Source organism: Delphinus delphis, chromosome 19, assembly GCF_949987515.2.
Source record: "Delphinus delphis chromosome 19, mDelDel1.2, whole genome shotgun sequence".
Lineage (NCBI taxonomy): Eukaryota > Metazoa > Chordata > Mammalia > Artiodactyla > Delphinidae > Delphinus > Delphinus delphis.
In genome coordinates, this window is record NC_082701.1 from 7,293,303 (window position 1) to 7,307,320 (window position 14,018).

General features: G+C 49.8%; 1 protein-coding gene across 1 annotated transcript; it reads left to right on the forward strand.

Annotated features, from left to right (window-relative positions):
- Positions 1 to 464: 464 nt before the first annotated feature.
- ARMC7 (armadillo repeat containing 7) lies at positions 465 to 14,004 on the forward strand. Its single transcript, XM_059996358.1, has 3 exons — positions 465 to 816; positions 911 to 1,054; positions 12,129 to 14,004. The coding sequence occupies exons 1-3, from the start codon at positions 726 to 728 to the stop codon at positions 12,488 to 12,490; spliced, it is 597 nt and encodes a 198-aa protein (XP_059852341.1). The 5' UTR covers positions 465 to 725; the 3' UTR covers positions 12,491 to 14,004.
- The last annotated feature ends 14 nt before the right edge of the window (positions 14,005 to 14,018 follow it).

Consider the following 14,018-nt stretch of genomic DNA (forward strand, 5'->3'; position numbering starts at 1 on the left):
CCTGCTCCGTTTCAAAAGGACCCGCGTGGGGGACACAGGGAGCCGACACTTGCGTTCCTGGGGGCCCTTGGTGTGTGGGGGGGAACTGCACCCCTCCGTCAAGTGCAGGGGCATCTGGAGGTGCTTCTGCCCCGACAGCCCCCCACATAGGCGCTCCGGCACCTCTGAGCTCCTAAGGGCCCTAGAGGAGCTCCTCAACGCATCCGCAACCTTCCATGACCGCTTCCATCACGATGCGGATCGCCACCTGCCTGAGACAAGAGGCTTGAAGCTCCCGGCCTAAGCACCAGCGGAAGAAGTTGCTTGAAGCAAGCCCAGGGAGCTCAATGACAGCCCCGCCCCTCACCCTCCTCGGCCCGCCCCTTCCGCCCCCTTGGGCGGGGCTAAGAGCGGCTTGCCCCGGAAGTCCGGAACTGAGCCGGAAATTAAGCGCCGCTGGGCGCTGCTCCTCCCTCCTTCGGCGCGCGACAGCGTCCTGGTTTTCCGCGCCCCAATTTGGATGTTCATTCCCAACTCTTACGAGGTCCTGTGTCCCCACCCCATTTCCCCAGCCCAATTTCAGCTGCAAATTACTGCAGAACCTGAACCGAGGAAAGGAACCTATTTCCCGCTCCGGTCTGCCCCTCTCCGGACCCGGCGAGGCCCAGGTGAGGTTCTCGCCTGCTTTCCAGCCTCACCTTCCACACTCCCCTGCCCGTCCCCCGGGGTTCCTCCGCCGCCCGACCATGGCCCAGAAGCCGAAGGTAGACCCCCACGTCGGCCGGCTGGGATACCTGCAGGCGCTGGTCACGGAATTCCAGGCGACCGAGAGCCAAGGTGAGAGCGGCAGGGTGGGGAGCAGGGTACCAGTCAGGGGTCTGGCCGCGATTGCCGCCCCGGACCTGGCTCCAGTGCCGCTTTTCCACTGCAGACGCCAAGGAGCAAGTACTGGCCAACCTCGCCAACTTCGCCTATGACCCCAGTAACTACCAGTATCTGCGGCAGCTGCAGGTCCTGGATTTATTCCTCGATTCACTGTCGGAGGAGAATGAGACCCTGGTGGAATTTGCTATTGGTAAGGATGGGGCCGCTCTCCTAGATACCTGATGGGCTGTAATGAGATAATGAGTTAGAAGTGAGTTGTTGGGAAAGGAATCTCTTAGGCAGTCCCTCAGCTGCGAAGGCAGACTTTCGCGATGTCTGTGCCGCCTCCGCGGTTCACACGTCGTCCAGGTCACGGCTCACTTGAATCAGGTTTGGAACTCTTAGGACTCCCTCTGCCTGTCTAGCTTCCCTCCCGCTTAGAGGTGAGATCGAAAATGAGGGAATGGTTTGAAGCCCCATTGGAGGGAAAAATGTTGAGTGCCCTTTTTAAACATCTTTGACTTAATGTTTTAACATCGGGACTTCCCTGGCGGTCCAGTGGTTAAGACTCTGTGCTTCCACTGCAGGGGGCACGGGTTCAATCCCTGGTTGGGGAACTAAGATCCCACATGCCGTGGGGCACAGCCAAAAAAAGTTTTACCATCAAGAGAAGTAGCGGTGACTTGGAATGGCTTGTGACTCCTGTAGTTGTTATGGTCTAAGACCTACTGAATTATTCACTGGACAGATATTTATTGGGCGTATATTGTGCGAGCAAGGTATTGTTCTAGATGTTGGAGAGATGGCGAACAAGTTGGGCAAAGGGTCTTTGCCCTCAAGGAATTTACATTCTAGTAGGGGGAGACAGATGGTTGACAAACGAGAAAGCCGAGGCTCTGAAGAAAATAGGGTGATGAGAGAGAGCAAGGGGAGGGAGGGGCTACTTCTTGTTTGGCCGTCATGGGAAGGCACAGCGTGGGCAAAGACTATAGAGCAGAGCTTCCCTGGTGGCGCAGTGGTTGAGAGTCCGGGGACACGGGTTCGTGCCCCGGTCCGGGAAGATCCCACGTGACGCGGAGCGGCTGGGCCCCTGAGCCATGGCCGCTGAGCCTGTGCTCCGCAATGGGAGAGGCCACAACAGTGAGAGGCCCGTGTACCGCAAAAAAAAAAAAAAAGACTCTAGAGCAGGAGGAGCCAGAAGGAACGCTGATGTGGCACCATTGTGGTGAGTGAAGCAGAGAGTGGTACTAAGTGAGGTTATAGAGAGCTCACGGCACCAGAGTTTACAGGGATTCAGGTCTCGGCATTGGGAAAGAGTTTGGAGTTTATTCTGAAGGCAAACCAACATTGTTTTTTCAGCATGCATCTTTAAAAAAGAACATTTCTCTACATAGTGAATCTTATCTACATAGAGAATGAACTTAATAATTCCATTATCACCAAATACCCAGTTAGGCCAACTTCTCTAATAGGTCCCAAAAGGACATTTTGTTGTTGTTGTTTTGTATAAACCAGGATCCAGTCCAGGATTCATGCACTTAATCTGGTTCTTACGTTCCTTAGATCTCAATCTCTCTCTTTTTAAAGAAACTTTGTATTTTAGAACAGTTTTAGAAAAATTGCAAAGATAGTACAGAGTTCCCATATATGCCACACCTAGTTTCCTCATTGTTATCGTCTTACATTAGTATGGTACGTTTGTTACAATTAATAAACCAATATCGATGCATTATTATGAACTCAGGTCCATACTCTATTCAGATTTGTTTAGTTTTTCCCTAATAATCCTTTTACTGCTCCAGGATTCCATCCAAGATACTGTGTTACATTTAGTTGTCATGTCTCCTTAGGCTCCTCTGGGCTGTGCCAGTTTCTTAGACTTTCCCTTTTTTCTGGATGACCTTGGCAGTTTTGAGGAGTACTGGTCAGGTATTTTGTTGGTTTTCCATCAGTTGGGGTTTGTCTGATATTTTTCTCATGATTAGAGTGGGATATGGGTTTTGGGGAGGATGACCACAGAGGTAAACGGTAAAAGGCCATTTTCATTTACATCATATCAAGGGCATATGCTATCAACATGACTTATCACTGTTGATATTAACCTTGATCACCTGGATGAAGTAGTGTTTGTCAGGTTTCTCCACTATAAAGTCACTCTTTTTAGTTATTTATTTATTTATTGGCCATACCTTGTGGCATGTGGGATCTTAGTTCCCTGACCAGGGATTGAACCCATGCCCCCTGCATTGGAAGCATGGAGTCTTAACCACTGGACCGCCAGGGAAGTCCCTGAAGTTACTCTTTATCCTCCCCCTCCCCCCCTTTCCATATGGTGCTGTTTGGAAGGAAATCACAGCATCAATTATCTTATATCTTTTTTAATATAAATTTATTTATTTTTGACTGCTTTTGGGTCTTCATTGCTGCACGCGGGCTTTCTCTAGTTGCGGTGAGCGGGGGCTACTCTTCGTTGTGGTGCGCGGGCTTCTCACTGCAGTGACTTCTCTTGTTGCGGAGCGTGGCCTCTAGGCACGCGGGCTTCAGTAGTTGTGGCACGTGGGCTCAGTAGTTGTGGCTCATGGGCTCTAGAGCTCAGGCTCAGTAGCTGTGGCCCACAGGTTTAGTTGCTCTGCGGCATGTGGGATCTTCCGGGACCAGGGCTCGAACCTGTGTCCCCTGCATTGGCAGGCGGATTCTCAACCACTGCCCCACCAGGGAAGCCCATCTTATATCTCTTTTAATCATTAATAGACTCTTTTTTCCTAACACTAATTGTTGAAGGATCCAGACCAGTTCTGCAGAACGTCTCACCTTCTGAATTGTCTAGTTGCCTCTTTATGGTGTCATTTCGTTTGTTCCTGTAACTGCTTTAATTCCTGTAACTTAGAAATTAGATTGAAAACTTTTCTAGAATCAAGTAACACACTTTTTTTTTTTTCCTGAATACATCCTGGGCAAATGTGATTTAAATTTTTGAAAGGCCATCCAGGTCTGCCTCTAATTTGTGGTATCTGGGACTCCTCTTACTACGACAGGCCTCACACATGTGTGGACATCCCAGCTTCACTCACAGCCCCACTTGCCTCGTGGCCACTCATTGGACTTCGGCGTGTGCACACAAACAGCGGGGTTCACCGCCGGGAGTCAGGATGCAGGAAAGAGGCCCATGCAGCTGGGGGAGCAGGTTTAGGAACTGGAGCTCTGGGTATGGGGGAAGAGGGATGGGCTTTGGGCAGGCTCCCTGGACTCTTCAACCTATGGAGAGGGCCAGAGTGAGGCCCTCGAAACCTGGGCTGGGGGCAGGAGCCCCGGTTGCCCAGGTCTAAGGGTGGGAATAGCTCATGTCTCTGCCCCTCTGGAAGATTATTATGCTTAATAAATATCGTGAAAAATTGGTCACTTTAAGATTTTCTCCAGTGTTAGTACTCCATCTCCTCCCTTTTTGGAACTCTGCTCCCCAGCTTCTGCCGCATTAGTGGTGACAGTGACCCCTGCAGAAGCCCGTGGCTAGGCCTCCACCTGAGAGGGATACAGCTCCTTCAACTCAAGCTCTTGACTCTGGAGAAACCTTTGCTGAAAAGAGCAGTCACCTGGGCAAGTTTTTACAGGATCAGGAAGCAACTTTCCTGAGGCAGGAACACTCTTGGGTTCCTGGCCCACTGAGCTGGGAGCTTTGCCAGAGATCAGGGCTGGGCCTGGGTTCTTGCCCTCCTGGGCAGCTTCCCAGAGTGGGTGACCAAGCCCTGGACCTGGAGTCCACGGTCCCCACTTCTCCAGTTGGTAGCCAGTCTTTGTGGATGAGTCCTGTCCCTTCTCTGAGCCTCATTTCCTCACCTGAGCCTTGTCTGCCTCGCAGGACTGTTGCGGGGAGCAGAGCGTGTGCGCGTGTCTGTCCCCGTGAAGGTATCGATACTTTGTCTAGAATTGTTGGTATCATCACCAGTTTTACTTTTCACAGCCACTGTTTCCTTCTCTTTTTCTTCTCCTTCCCAACGTCCCCAATCCCCAGAGCAGCAGCTTTCTTAGCATTGAATCCCTCCGTGGGATCCTCTGGAGATTAAAATCCTCTCGTATTTATTGCGCATAACTTAAAAGGAGAGTCCCAGTGGTGCTTAGAAGCCGATTTTGTTACTCGCTGTTTCCTCTTCTGTTAACGTCTGTGCTGCTAAATGGGAAACACTGTCGGTGCTTATTCTGTGCTGGGCTTTGTAGCTTTGAATCTTTTGTCTCTGGTGGCAGATCTGAGATGGTGAATCTCCATGAGATCAGGGTGCCTTGCTTACCTTTGTTACGTCTTGAATGCCCAGGCCTTTTGGCCTGGGACGAGGATGGGGCCGGGGAATGTGCGCAGAGTCCCGGCCATGACTTCGTGCTGCAGCCCTGAGTGCGTTTGGTTCTGGAATAACTGCCGGGTTAGATGGCCCATGGCCATGGTTTGGCAGAACGAAAACCAATGTTGGTTTGTTGGCAAGGAATATAGAGAGTTTGGTAAGAGTGGGGCTTTGGGGTCAGGCAGGCCTGGGTTCAAGTCCTCACTCCCCGACTTAACTCTGGGCCTGTGATTTCCCTTCTCCCATCATCGGTCAGGTGGGGGAGGATCGGTACCTGCCTCACAAAGTTGTTGAGAGAAGTAAATGAGATAAAGTGCCTGCAGCTGCAAGGTCCCCTAGGTAGCCAAACCCCTTTGAGGATAAACAGTTCCCGAGTCTCCCAGAGAGGTGAGGTAGGATGGGATAGTGTCTGATCACCCAGCTGTTCCAGGGATTCGGCCCTTCTGGAAAAGCATCGTTGAATGATAGGAAAAGGTAGGAAAGTTGATCTTTATCCTCACAGTGGGTGTCCGGGCAGTAGTAGGAGGAAGTACCACGGGGAGACAGGCACTGGTCAGGCCTGAGCCACCCTCATTTGGGATGGGGGATAGGAAGCGGGTGAATTATCAGGAACCAGATAAAAAGCCAGCATCTCAGTAAATACTTGAATGAGCGAGAGAATTCAGAGCTCATGCCCCAAATAAAAACTCTGGCAGGCTTTGGCATTAATTTGGGAGTGTTGGACTGAAGCACCATTGGTTGATTCTCTGGTGTCTTATATACTGTGTGTGCACACCTGCACCATTCTAGATGGTGTATGGAGATGTAAAGGAACCAGGAGATAATTCTCTGCTTCCATGAAAACTGGCTGAATCCTAGCATGTCACGGAATACTCGGCAGTTTTGTTACTACAACAGTAATGCAAGTAGGTGGCCTCCCACGATTCAGGTTAAATCGCTTTCCTCTGTTCTATTTCATGCAATACCTGTAGCTGCCACCAGATGGTGGTGGTGTGCTGAAAAAGGCTGGTAGATGAATCCTGAGCCACCTCTCTTTGGAAAAATAGGATTTAGTAAAATTGAAGATAGGCATGCCGCGTGACCCAGCAGTTACAGTCATAGGGTTGGGTACATGCACGTCCAGACACATGCAGAAATGTCACCAGCAGTATTGTCTGTAACAGTCCTAAACTGGAAACAGTCAACAGTGGAATGAATTATCAATATTGTCGATATTCATACTGCTTAGCAAGGTAAATGAACAATCTACAGCTCCTTGCAATTATCTTAAAAACATAACGTTAAGCAAATGATGCTAGACACATAATAATATGTACAGTGTGATTCCATTTCTATAAAGTCCAAAAAGAGGCAGAACTGAATTATATAGTATTTAGGGGTGTGTGTGTAGTAAAATTTTTTTTATTAAAAATTTAAAAGGTCCTGCTATTAATTTAAAATTATTTTATTGCATTGTTACACGTCAGGAAGAGGGTCACCTCTGAGAAGGGGAGAGAATTGAATCAGGAAAGAACATGCAGAGGCTTCTGGACTGATGACAGTGTTTCAGTCTTTGACCTCAGTGCTGGTTACATGAGCACTTGCTTTCTCATTGTTAAACTCTACCTGTATGTGCCAGCCCTTTCTCTGTGTGTGGGTTGAAGATATGCCCTGTGCCAGCCTCCGAGGCTATAAACAGGTGCGTGCTTGGTCCATATCTACTGTGTGCCAGGGAGGGGTCTTACATTATTTAATTCTCTCTTCCCGTTTTACTGATAAAGAAACCTAGGCTTAGAGAGATGGAGTTGCTTGCTCTGCTCACCTGAGTCCCCTGGGGCATTCCTGGGATTCTAGCTAGATCTGCCCACCACAGAGCCCTCGCTCCATCCTCCGTACTCTCGGGTTCCCGTGTACCTCCTTCTCTCACTGATCATTTAGTGTCCTGGGGTCACACATCTTTCTGCTTAAAAAGAAATTCCTCAGCTATCCACTTGTTACAGGAAAGAGGTGAATTCAAGGTCCTCACCCCACTGCTCCCTTCCACACCAGCTGGGAAGGCTGGCTCCAGGCCCCTGTGCTGTCCCTCCCCGACTGGCAGAGACCAATCCCCCTTCCTCTCAGTTCTAGGCAGAAGCAGGGTGTGCGTGTGTGTTTTATTAATTTATGTGAATACATAATTGACTCACATGGTACAGAATTCAAAAGGGTAGGTAATAAACAGTAACTCGGTCTGTAGCCTTTTCTGGAGGCAACCATTGTTACTAGTTTCTTGTGTATTCTCCCAGAGATATTTTAGGGATTGATAAACAAACACGTATATATTTGTTTGTATACTATGTATACCTTTTTGCATATCCTACACATGTTGAAGTATACTGTATCTATATTCTTTTTTTTTTTTTTAACTTAGCACCATGTCTTGGCACACCTGCAGTGTCAGCCCATAAAGAGCTGCCTGATTCTTTGTGACTGCTGCATGATGTCCACTGCATGAAGGGACTAACATTTAGCCGGCCCCTGAGGGGGGCCATTTAGGGTTGTTTCCATTTTGCTCTCATGAGCAGTGTGACAGTGGGTACCCTTATTTGTATGTCATTTCTCACTTGTGGGAGTGTACCTGTAGGATAAAATTTTAGAACTGAAATACAGGTCAGAAGTGCGAAAAACCATGATTTTTTAAAATTTAATTTGTTTTTTTTAACTTATACAAAACATATCTGTTTAAGTCAAAACTGTATTACAAGTATGGTCTCACTACCATTCCTGTCCCTTCCACCCTGTTCCCCCCTCATATGAAACCAGCAAATGTGGGCGTATACATATATGTATATTCGTCTCTCACCTTCTTACGTGTAATAGTGGCTTTCTCTGTATGCTGTTCTGTCCCTTGAATGTCTGTCCTGAAATTTCAGGGAGAACCGTCTTCAAGATACTGAAGTAAAACCCAAGAACAGATAGCCCCCAGTGAAGATTTTGACCTGGGATTGACCACGGCCAGCCCAGTACCCTGGGGCGGGCGGGTCGTCGGGCGGGTCCTCAGCTGTAACGGTCTTGAGCCACTGTCTCCAAGGACATGCCCAGCCCTCTCAGGCACCAGGTGCTGGCTAAGCACTTGTCAGCATGACCTCATTTAATCCCCAGGACAATACTTAGACCCTCCTGTCCCTTCCAGCACCATTGCCCTCCTTGCTTTGTGACCTGAGATCCCCTACCTGCCCTCTCTGAGCCGCCAGCTTTCTCATCCCAGACTGCACTAGGGTTTTCTCTTTTGTCTCTCCCGGGGGTTCCTGTGGCTCCCCACACCTAGAAGGGCCCTGCCTTTGCCTCTTGTTCTCTTTATCTTGCCAGGTTTGTCCAAAATATGTTCATCCGCCAGTCAGAACTTGTTCTCCTTTTTGTCTGGTAACCAGTTTTTAGATTGCAGCAGGATCGGCATACAGTGAAATGCACGTAGCTTAAGTGCCAGTCTGATGAATTTTTAAATTCATTAAGCTGTATGTACATCAGTATAACCAGCACTTAAGTCAAGATACAGAATGTTTTCATCTCCCCAAAAAGGTCCCTCGTACCCTCTGCCAGTTAGTGTCTTCCACCCTGAGGTAACCATTATTCTAACCTCTATCCCCATGGATCAGTTTCGCCTGTTCTTGACCTTCATGTAAGAGGAATCCTACAGGATATAGTATCTGGTTTCTTTCACTCAGCATAATGTTTCTGAGATTCATCCAAATTGTTACAGTATCAGTAGTTCATGTCTTTATATGAATAGGCCGCAATTTGTTCATCCATTCACCCGCTGATGGAGATTTGAGCTGTTTCTAGTTTGGAACCTTTATGAATAAAGCTGTTATGATAATTTTTGTACAAGTTTTCTTGTATACATAGGTACTCATTTCTCTCGGGTAGGTTCCTTGTATACATATGTGCTCATTTTTCTCAGACAGATTTGGGTAGGAGTGGAATTGCTGAGTCGTAGGGTAGATGGATGTTTAACTGTGTTAGAAGCTGCCAACTAGCTTTCCACCGTCATCACGATGTATTCCACTCCTCACCGCAGCATGCGAGAGTTCCGGTGCTGCTCCCTCCCCGCCAACACTTAGTATCACTTAGTATTTTTTTGTTTTAGCCATTATGATAGGTGTGTAGTGGCCTTTTATTGTGGTTTTAATTTTCATTTCTCTGATAAGGAATGTTGAGCACATTTTCATATATTGACCCTTTTGTGCAGAGTTTATCGAAGTCTTTTGCTCACTGTTTTTATTGTGTTGTTCATCTTTTATTGATAGGAATGCTTTATATATTCTGGATATGAGTCCTCTGTCAGAATCTATGAATATTTTCTTCTTTTGCTTTTTTACTTTTTCTTTTTTTCTTCCTTGGTATGAAGAAAAGAAGTGAAGGTGGTGAGGGGAGGGCCTCTTGGGGAGAGGGACTGATTAGGGTGGTCATGGAAGGCTCTTAGAAGAGGTGACATCTTTTATTTATTTATTTTTGGCTGCATTGGGTCTTCGTTGCTGCGCGTGGGCTTTCTCTAGTTGTGGTGAGCGGGGGCTACTCTTCGTTGCAGTGCGCGGGCTTCTCATCGCAGTGACTTGTCTTGTTGCGGAGCACGGGCTCTAGGCGCGCGGGCTCAGCAGTTGTGCCACAGCATTTCTACTTGCCCCTGTTCCTGGCTGAGCCTGGCATCTGCCCGTGGTAGGATTAGTTGTCCTTGTGGTTTCTGAAGGGACACCCTTTCCCACGGGAGTAGCAAAGAGCTCCCCATCTTCTGGGACTTTGGTCAAGTTACTCAACAGCCTCAGGTTCTTTCCCTTAAATGGGGGTGGTGGTAACTCTTCGTGGGGTTCAGTCATGTTCCTAGCATGTGTCCAGCGAGAATCCTCAGTTGCAGGCTCCGGAAATACAGAGGTACATTACTACCCTGTGGTGCCCAGTGATGGGGGGACAGACAGCAAGTAAAGAAGGTAGTCGGCAGGATGACCCCAGGCTGTGCTAAGGGCTCCACTGGGGTGAATGGGTGCTGAGGTGGACACTGGGAGGGACCTCTCCATCAGTGCCTGGAGTCCGTCCCCTGCTGCCCATCTTCCTCGGTTCAGGAGCACCACTCGGCCTCTTCCGTCCCTCAGAACTGCAGATGTCCAACTGCACAGGGTCCCAGGGAGCCAGTCCATCCAGCCTCCCGACCCTCTGCAGTGCAGCCCTTTTCCCTGCTCACTGCTTTAAAATCCTTCCAGCAAACATTTGCGGAGCGCCCCCTGTGCCAGAAACCCAGGAAGTCTTGGGAATAAGACAGCCTAGGTCTTTTTTAAAATTAATTAATTAATTAGGCTTGCGGCACGGGGGCTCTTCGTTTTCGCGTGCGGGATCTTTAGTTACGGTGTGTGGGCTCTTAGTTGCAGCATGTGGGATCTAGTTCCCTGACCAGGCATCAAACTCAGGCCCCCTGCATTGGGAACGTGGAGTCTTAACCACTGGACCACCAGGGAAATCCCAAGACAGCCTAGGTGTTGACCTCATGGCACAGTAGCTTCTAGCGGGGCTCAGCAGTCAGTGAGCAAGAAAATTCCACGAAGGTTTCTCAGAGTTCTAAGCATATGAAGACAGTGAGACAGGTGATGAGGGACGTGCCTGGGTGTGGCAGGCAGCGGCTAATGGGGTACTCCAGGGAAACCACACTGGCCACGGAGCAGTGACGTGCTGGTTACTAGCAAGAGGGTGGCACCATGCAAAGATCCCAGAAGGATCTTTGCAGTGGGAAGTCCTTGGAGGCTGAATGGGTAAAATGTTTCCCTACCCAGGTACTGCTAGGGAAGGGGTGGCTGTACCTACCTGGAGTAGGCGGAGATCTTTGCCAGGCCTGCGCCACTTCCCTGCACCTGTCCCCTCTTGCTGGGAAAGAGGTCCTAGTTGGGTTTTGCCGGGCGTGTGGGGAGGTCCCCCCTTTGCTTGTTTCTAGAGATGCCGGGGAAGTGGGTGGGCTGTAACTCACTCCTGATTGGACACTCAGTACTGGTCGGCCATGTTATGCAAATGAGCTAGAAGTTCGTTCTCTACTTGGAGTAGGAACCTAAGGGTGAGGGTGCCCTGATGGCAGGAAGCTCACTCAGGACCCACGAAAATCAGCTTCCCACATCTAGTGCTTTAGGCGTGACGGGAGAGAATGAGGGGTCTGGGCATCTTACCTGAGCAGTGGTTCTTAGATCCAGAACCACGGGTCTCTCACTCTGTCCTTTTCTTTTGTCCCCCAGATTCCTAGCAATAGTGATGTGGGAATGATGCTGAAATGCTTTAAACTCTCAATTATGCTGTTTCCATAAAATGGTGGACTGAACAGCTATTAAATGATGCCATGATTGTAGATTTATTGGCGTGGAGAAATGTTCACAGGACATGGTTAAATGAAAACAGCTGGCTTACAAAACGAGTATCACGTTGTTATTAAATATTTATATGTAGTCACATATTTAAAAATTGTGGGATGAAAAACATGTTAAATGGGTGGTAGGATTAAGATGGTTTATATTTTGACTTCTAATATTTTTGACAGCTTTATTGAGGTATAATTGGCACATAATAAGCTTTACATACTTAAAGAGTATAACTTGATAAGTATTGACATGTGTACACCTGTGAAACCATCACCTTACCTATATTTCTTAATTCTTCTAAAGTGATGATACACTGTGGGTTTTATGTTTTCTACTTAAAAAAAAAAAAGGAAAGCCTATCAGTCATTGAGCTGGCTGAACCAGGAGGGAAAGGGATCAGTGCCCACTTCCAGAAGGTTGGGCAGTGGAGGGCAGGCAGGCCTTTCTGGAATCTGGAAAGGGAGGGCTGGAGATCAGAATAGACTTGGGATCCCTTGTCCCTGGGCCACCTTCTCAGGCCTGGGCCTTCCCTGGGACTCAGTGGGCGGAGGAAAGATGGAAGGAGGCCCAGGGCTAAGGCATCCAGACTCACCTTGCTCTTCCCCAGGAGGCCTCTGTAACCTGTGCTCAGACAGGGCCAACAAGGAGCACATCCTGCAGACTGGGGGTGTCCCACTCATCATCGACTGCCTGTCCAGTCCCAACGAGGAGACCGTGCTGTCCGCCGTGACCACGATCATGTACCTGAGCTCGCCGGGCTCCGGCTCCCACCCCGAGCTGACCGCCACGCCCGTGGTCCAGTGCATGGTGCGCTTCTCCCTCTCAGCCAACGCGAGGCTCCGGAACCTGGCCCAGATCTTCCTGGAAGACTTCTGCTCCCCCAGCCAGGTGGCCGAAGCCCGCAGCCGGCGGGCTCACTCTGCCCTGGGGATCCCACTACCAAGGACTGAGGCCCCGCAGCAGCCCTGATCCAAGGAGCCCTCAGGCCGCGGCACCGGCACTGCCAGAGACAAGACCAGAATCCCGGTGGGGACTCAGGAAGTGGGAGCAGCAGAGCCCCCACTGTGCACGTTCTTCCCAGATGGTGCTTTGTCAGCCCCTTTAAAGGCGAGTTTTCCCAGTGGGACAGGTGTTTACACTGTGTGAAAGGCACCAGGAGATGAGTGAGGAAGCCAGACTTTGAGACACGTGGAGAAGGAAATTGAAGGGTGCCGTTTTGACAGGCTGACGCTCTCAGCCAGCTAGAGGCGAAGGTCCTGCCTCCTGGCCCACCCCGCCACCGAGCTGTCACCCTCGTGTGAGAAGCAGCAGGTCCCTAGACCCAGAGGCTCTGCAGATGGTGTTTCTCCTGAGGAACAGCTGGACCTGGGGCTTAGGAGAATTGCCTGAGCTTGAGGAAACAGGCATCATACCTTAACAGAAGTGTTGGGAGTAATTCTGAGAAATAGAAATGAGAAGCCTTGTTGTTAAAAGTATTTCGGGGCCCTGGGAAGCTGGGGAAGTGTTGTGTCCACTGCTGTGGAGGCCAGGTACCTGTCCTGCAAGCTCTCCAGGCTGGGTGTTGGGCATGGTGAATGCTGGCCTGGAGAACTCTGTGGCCCAGGATTAACTGTTTATCTACACAGGCCTATCAGCCAGGGACCATGTTAGGGCTTCAAAGACGAAGACGTGGTTCCTGATATTGAGTGTCGCAGCCCAGTGACTGTTAACATGGCCATCAGGCATTAAGACGGAGGCCATGAGGGTGACACATTAGAATACAGGCACAAACTCTACGAGCTGTTGTCTTTTCCCTTCGCCACCCCATGGTACCTGCCGGGAAGCCCTGGCCTGCCTTCTCTGCCATCAGGGTTAGTGAGGTGGTGGTGGTGGGGGTCCCTGTCCCTGGAAATCTGTCTCAGGCTGGCTTCAGGGATGCAAGTAAGAGAGGTGCTCGAGGGAGATGGGACCAGATACTGACAGCAAGCGAATGGCTCAGAGTCTAGTGTCAGCTGCTCAGCACGGGGGAAGGGGTGTGGGCCCCCTTGGAAAGGTGGGGTTCAGGAGCAGTGGAAGGTCCTGGCCTCCCTTAAGGATGACCTCTTTTTTTTTCTTTTTTAAAATTTTATTTATTTTTGGCTGCGTTGGGTCTTTGTTGCTGCGCGCGGGCTTTCTCTGGTTGCAGCAAGCAGGGGCTACTCTTCATTGGGGTGCACAGGCTTCTCATTGCAGTGGCTTCTCTTGTTGCAGAGCACGGGCTGTAGGGCGCGCAGGCTTCAGTAGTTGTGGCACGTGGGCTCAGTAGTTGTGGCTCGCGGGCTCTAGAGCACAGGCCCAGTAGTTGTGGCGCAGTTGCTCCGCGGCATGTGTGATCTTCCTGGACCAGGGATCGAACCCGTGTCCCCTGCACTGGCAGGCAGATTCTTAACCACTGCGCCACCAGGAAAGCCCAAGGATGACCTCTTACATGGCCAAGGAAAGGCAGATTCAAGAGGAATGGTTTCCAGGTGGACGTGGA

Coding starts and splice junctions, on each gene's coding strand:
- ARMC7 (XM_059996358.1), top strand. CDS start 726: ATGGCCCAGAAGCCGAAGGTAGACCCCCACGTCGGCCGGCTGGGATAC. Junction 817..910: donor CCAGGCGACCGAGAGCCAAG/GTGAGAGCGGCA, acceptor TTTCCACTGCAG/ACGCCAAGGAGCAAGTACTG. Junction 1,055..12,128: donor CCTGGTGGAATTTGCTATTG/GTAAGGATGGGG, acceptor GCTCTTCCCCAG/GAGGCCTCTGTAACCTGTGC.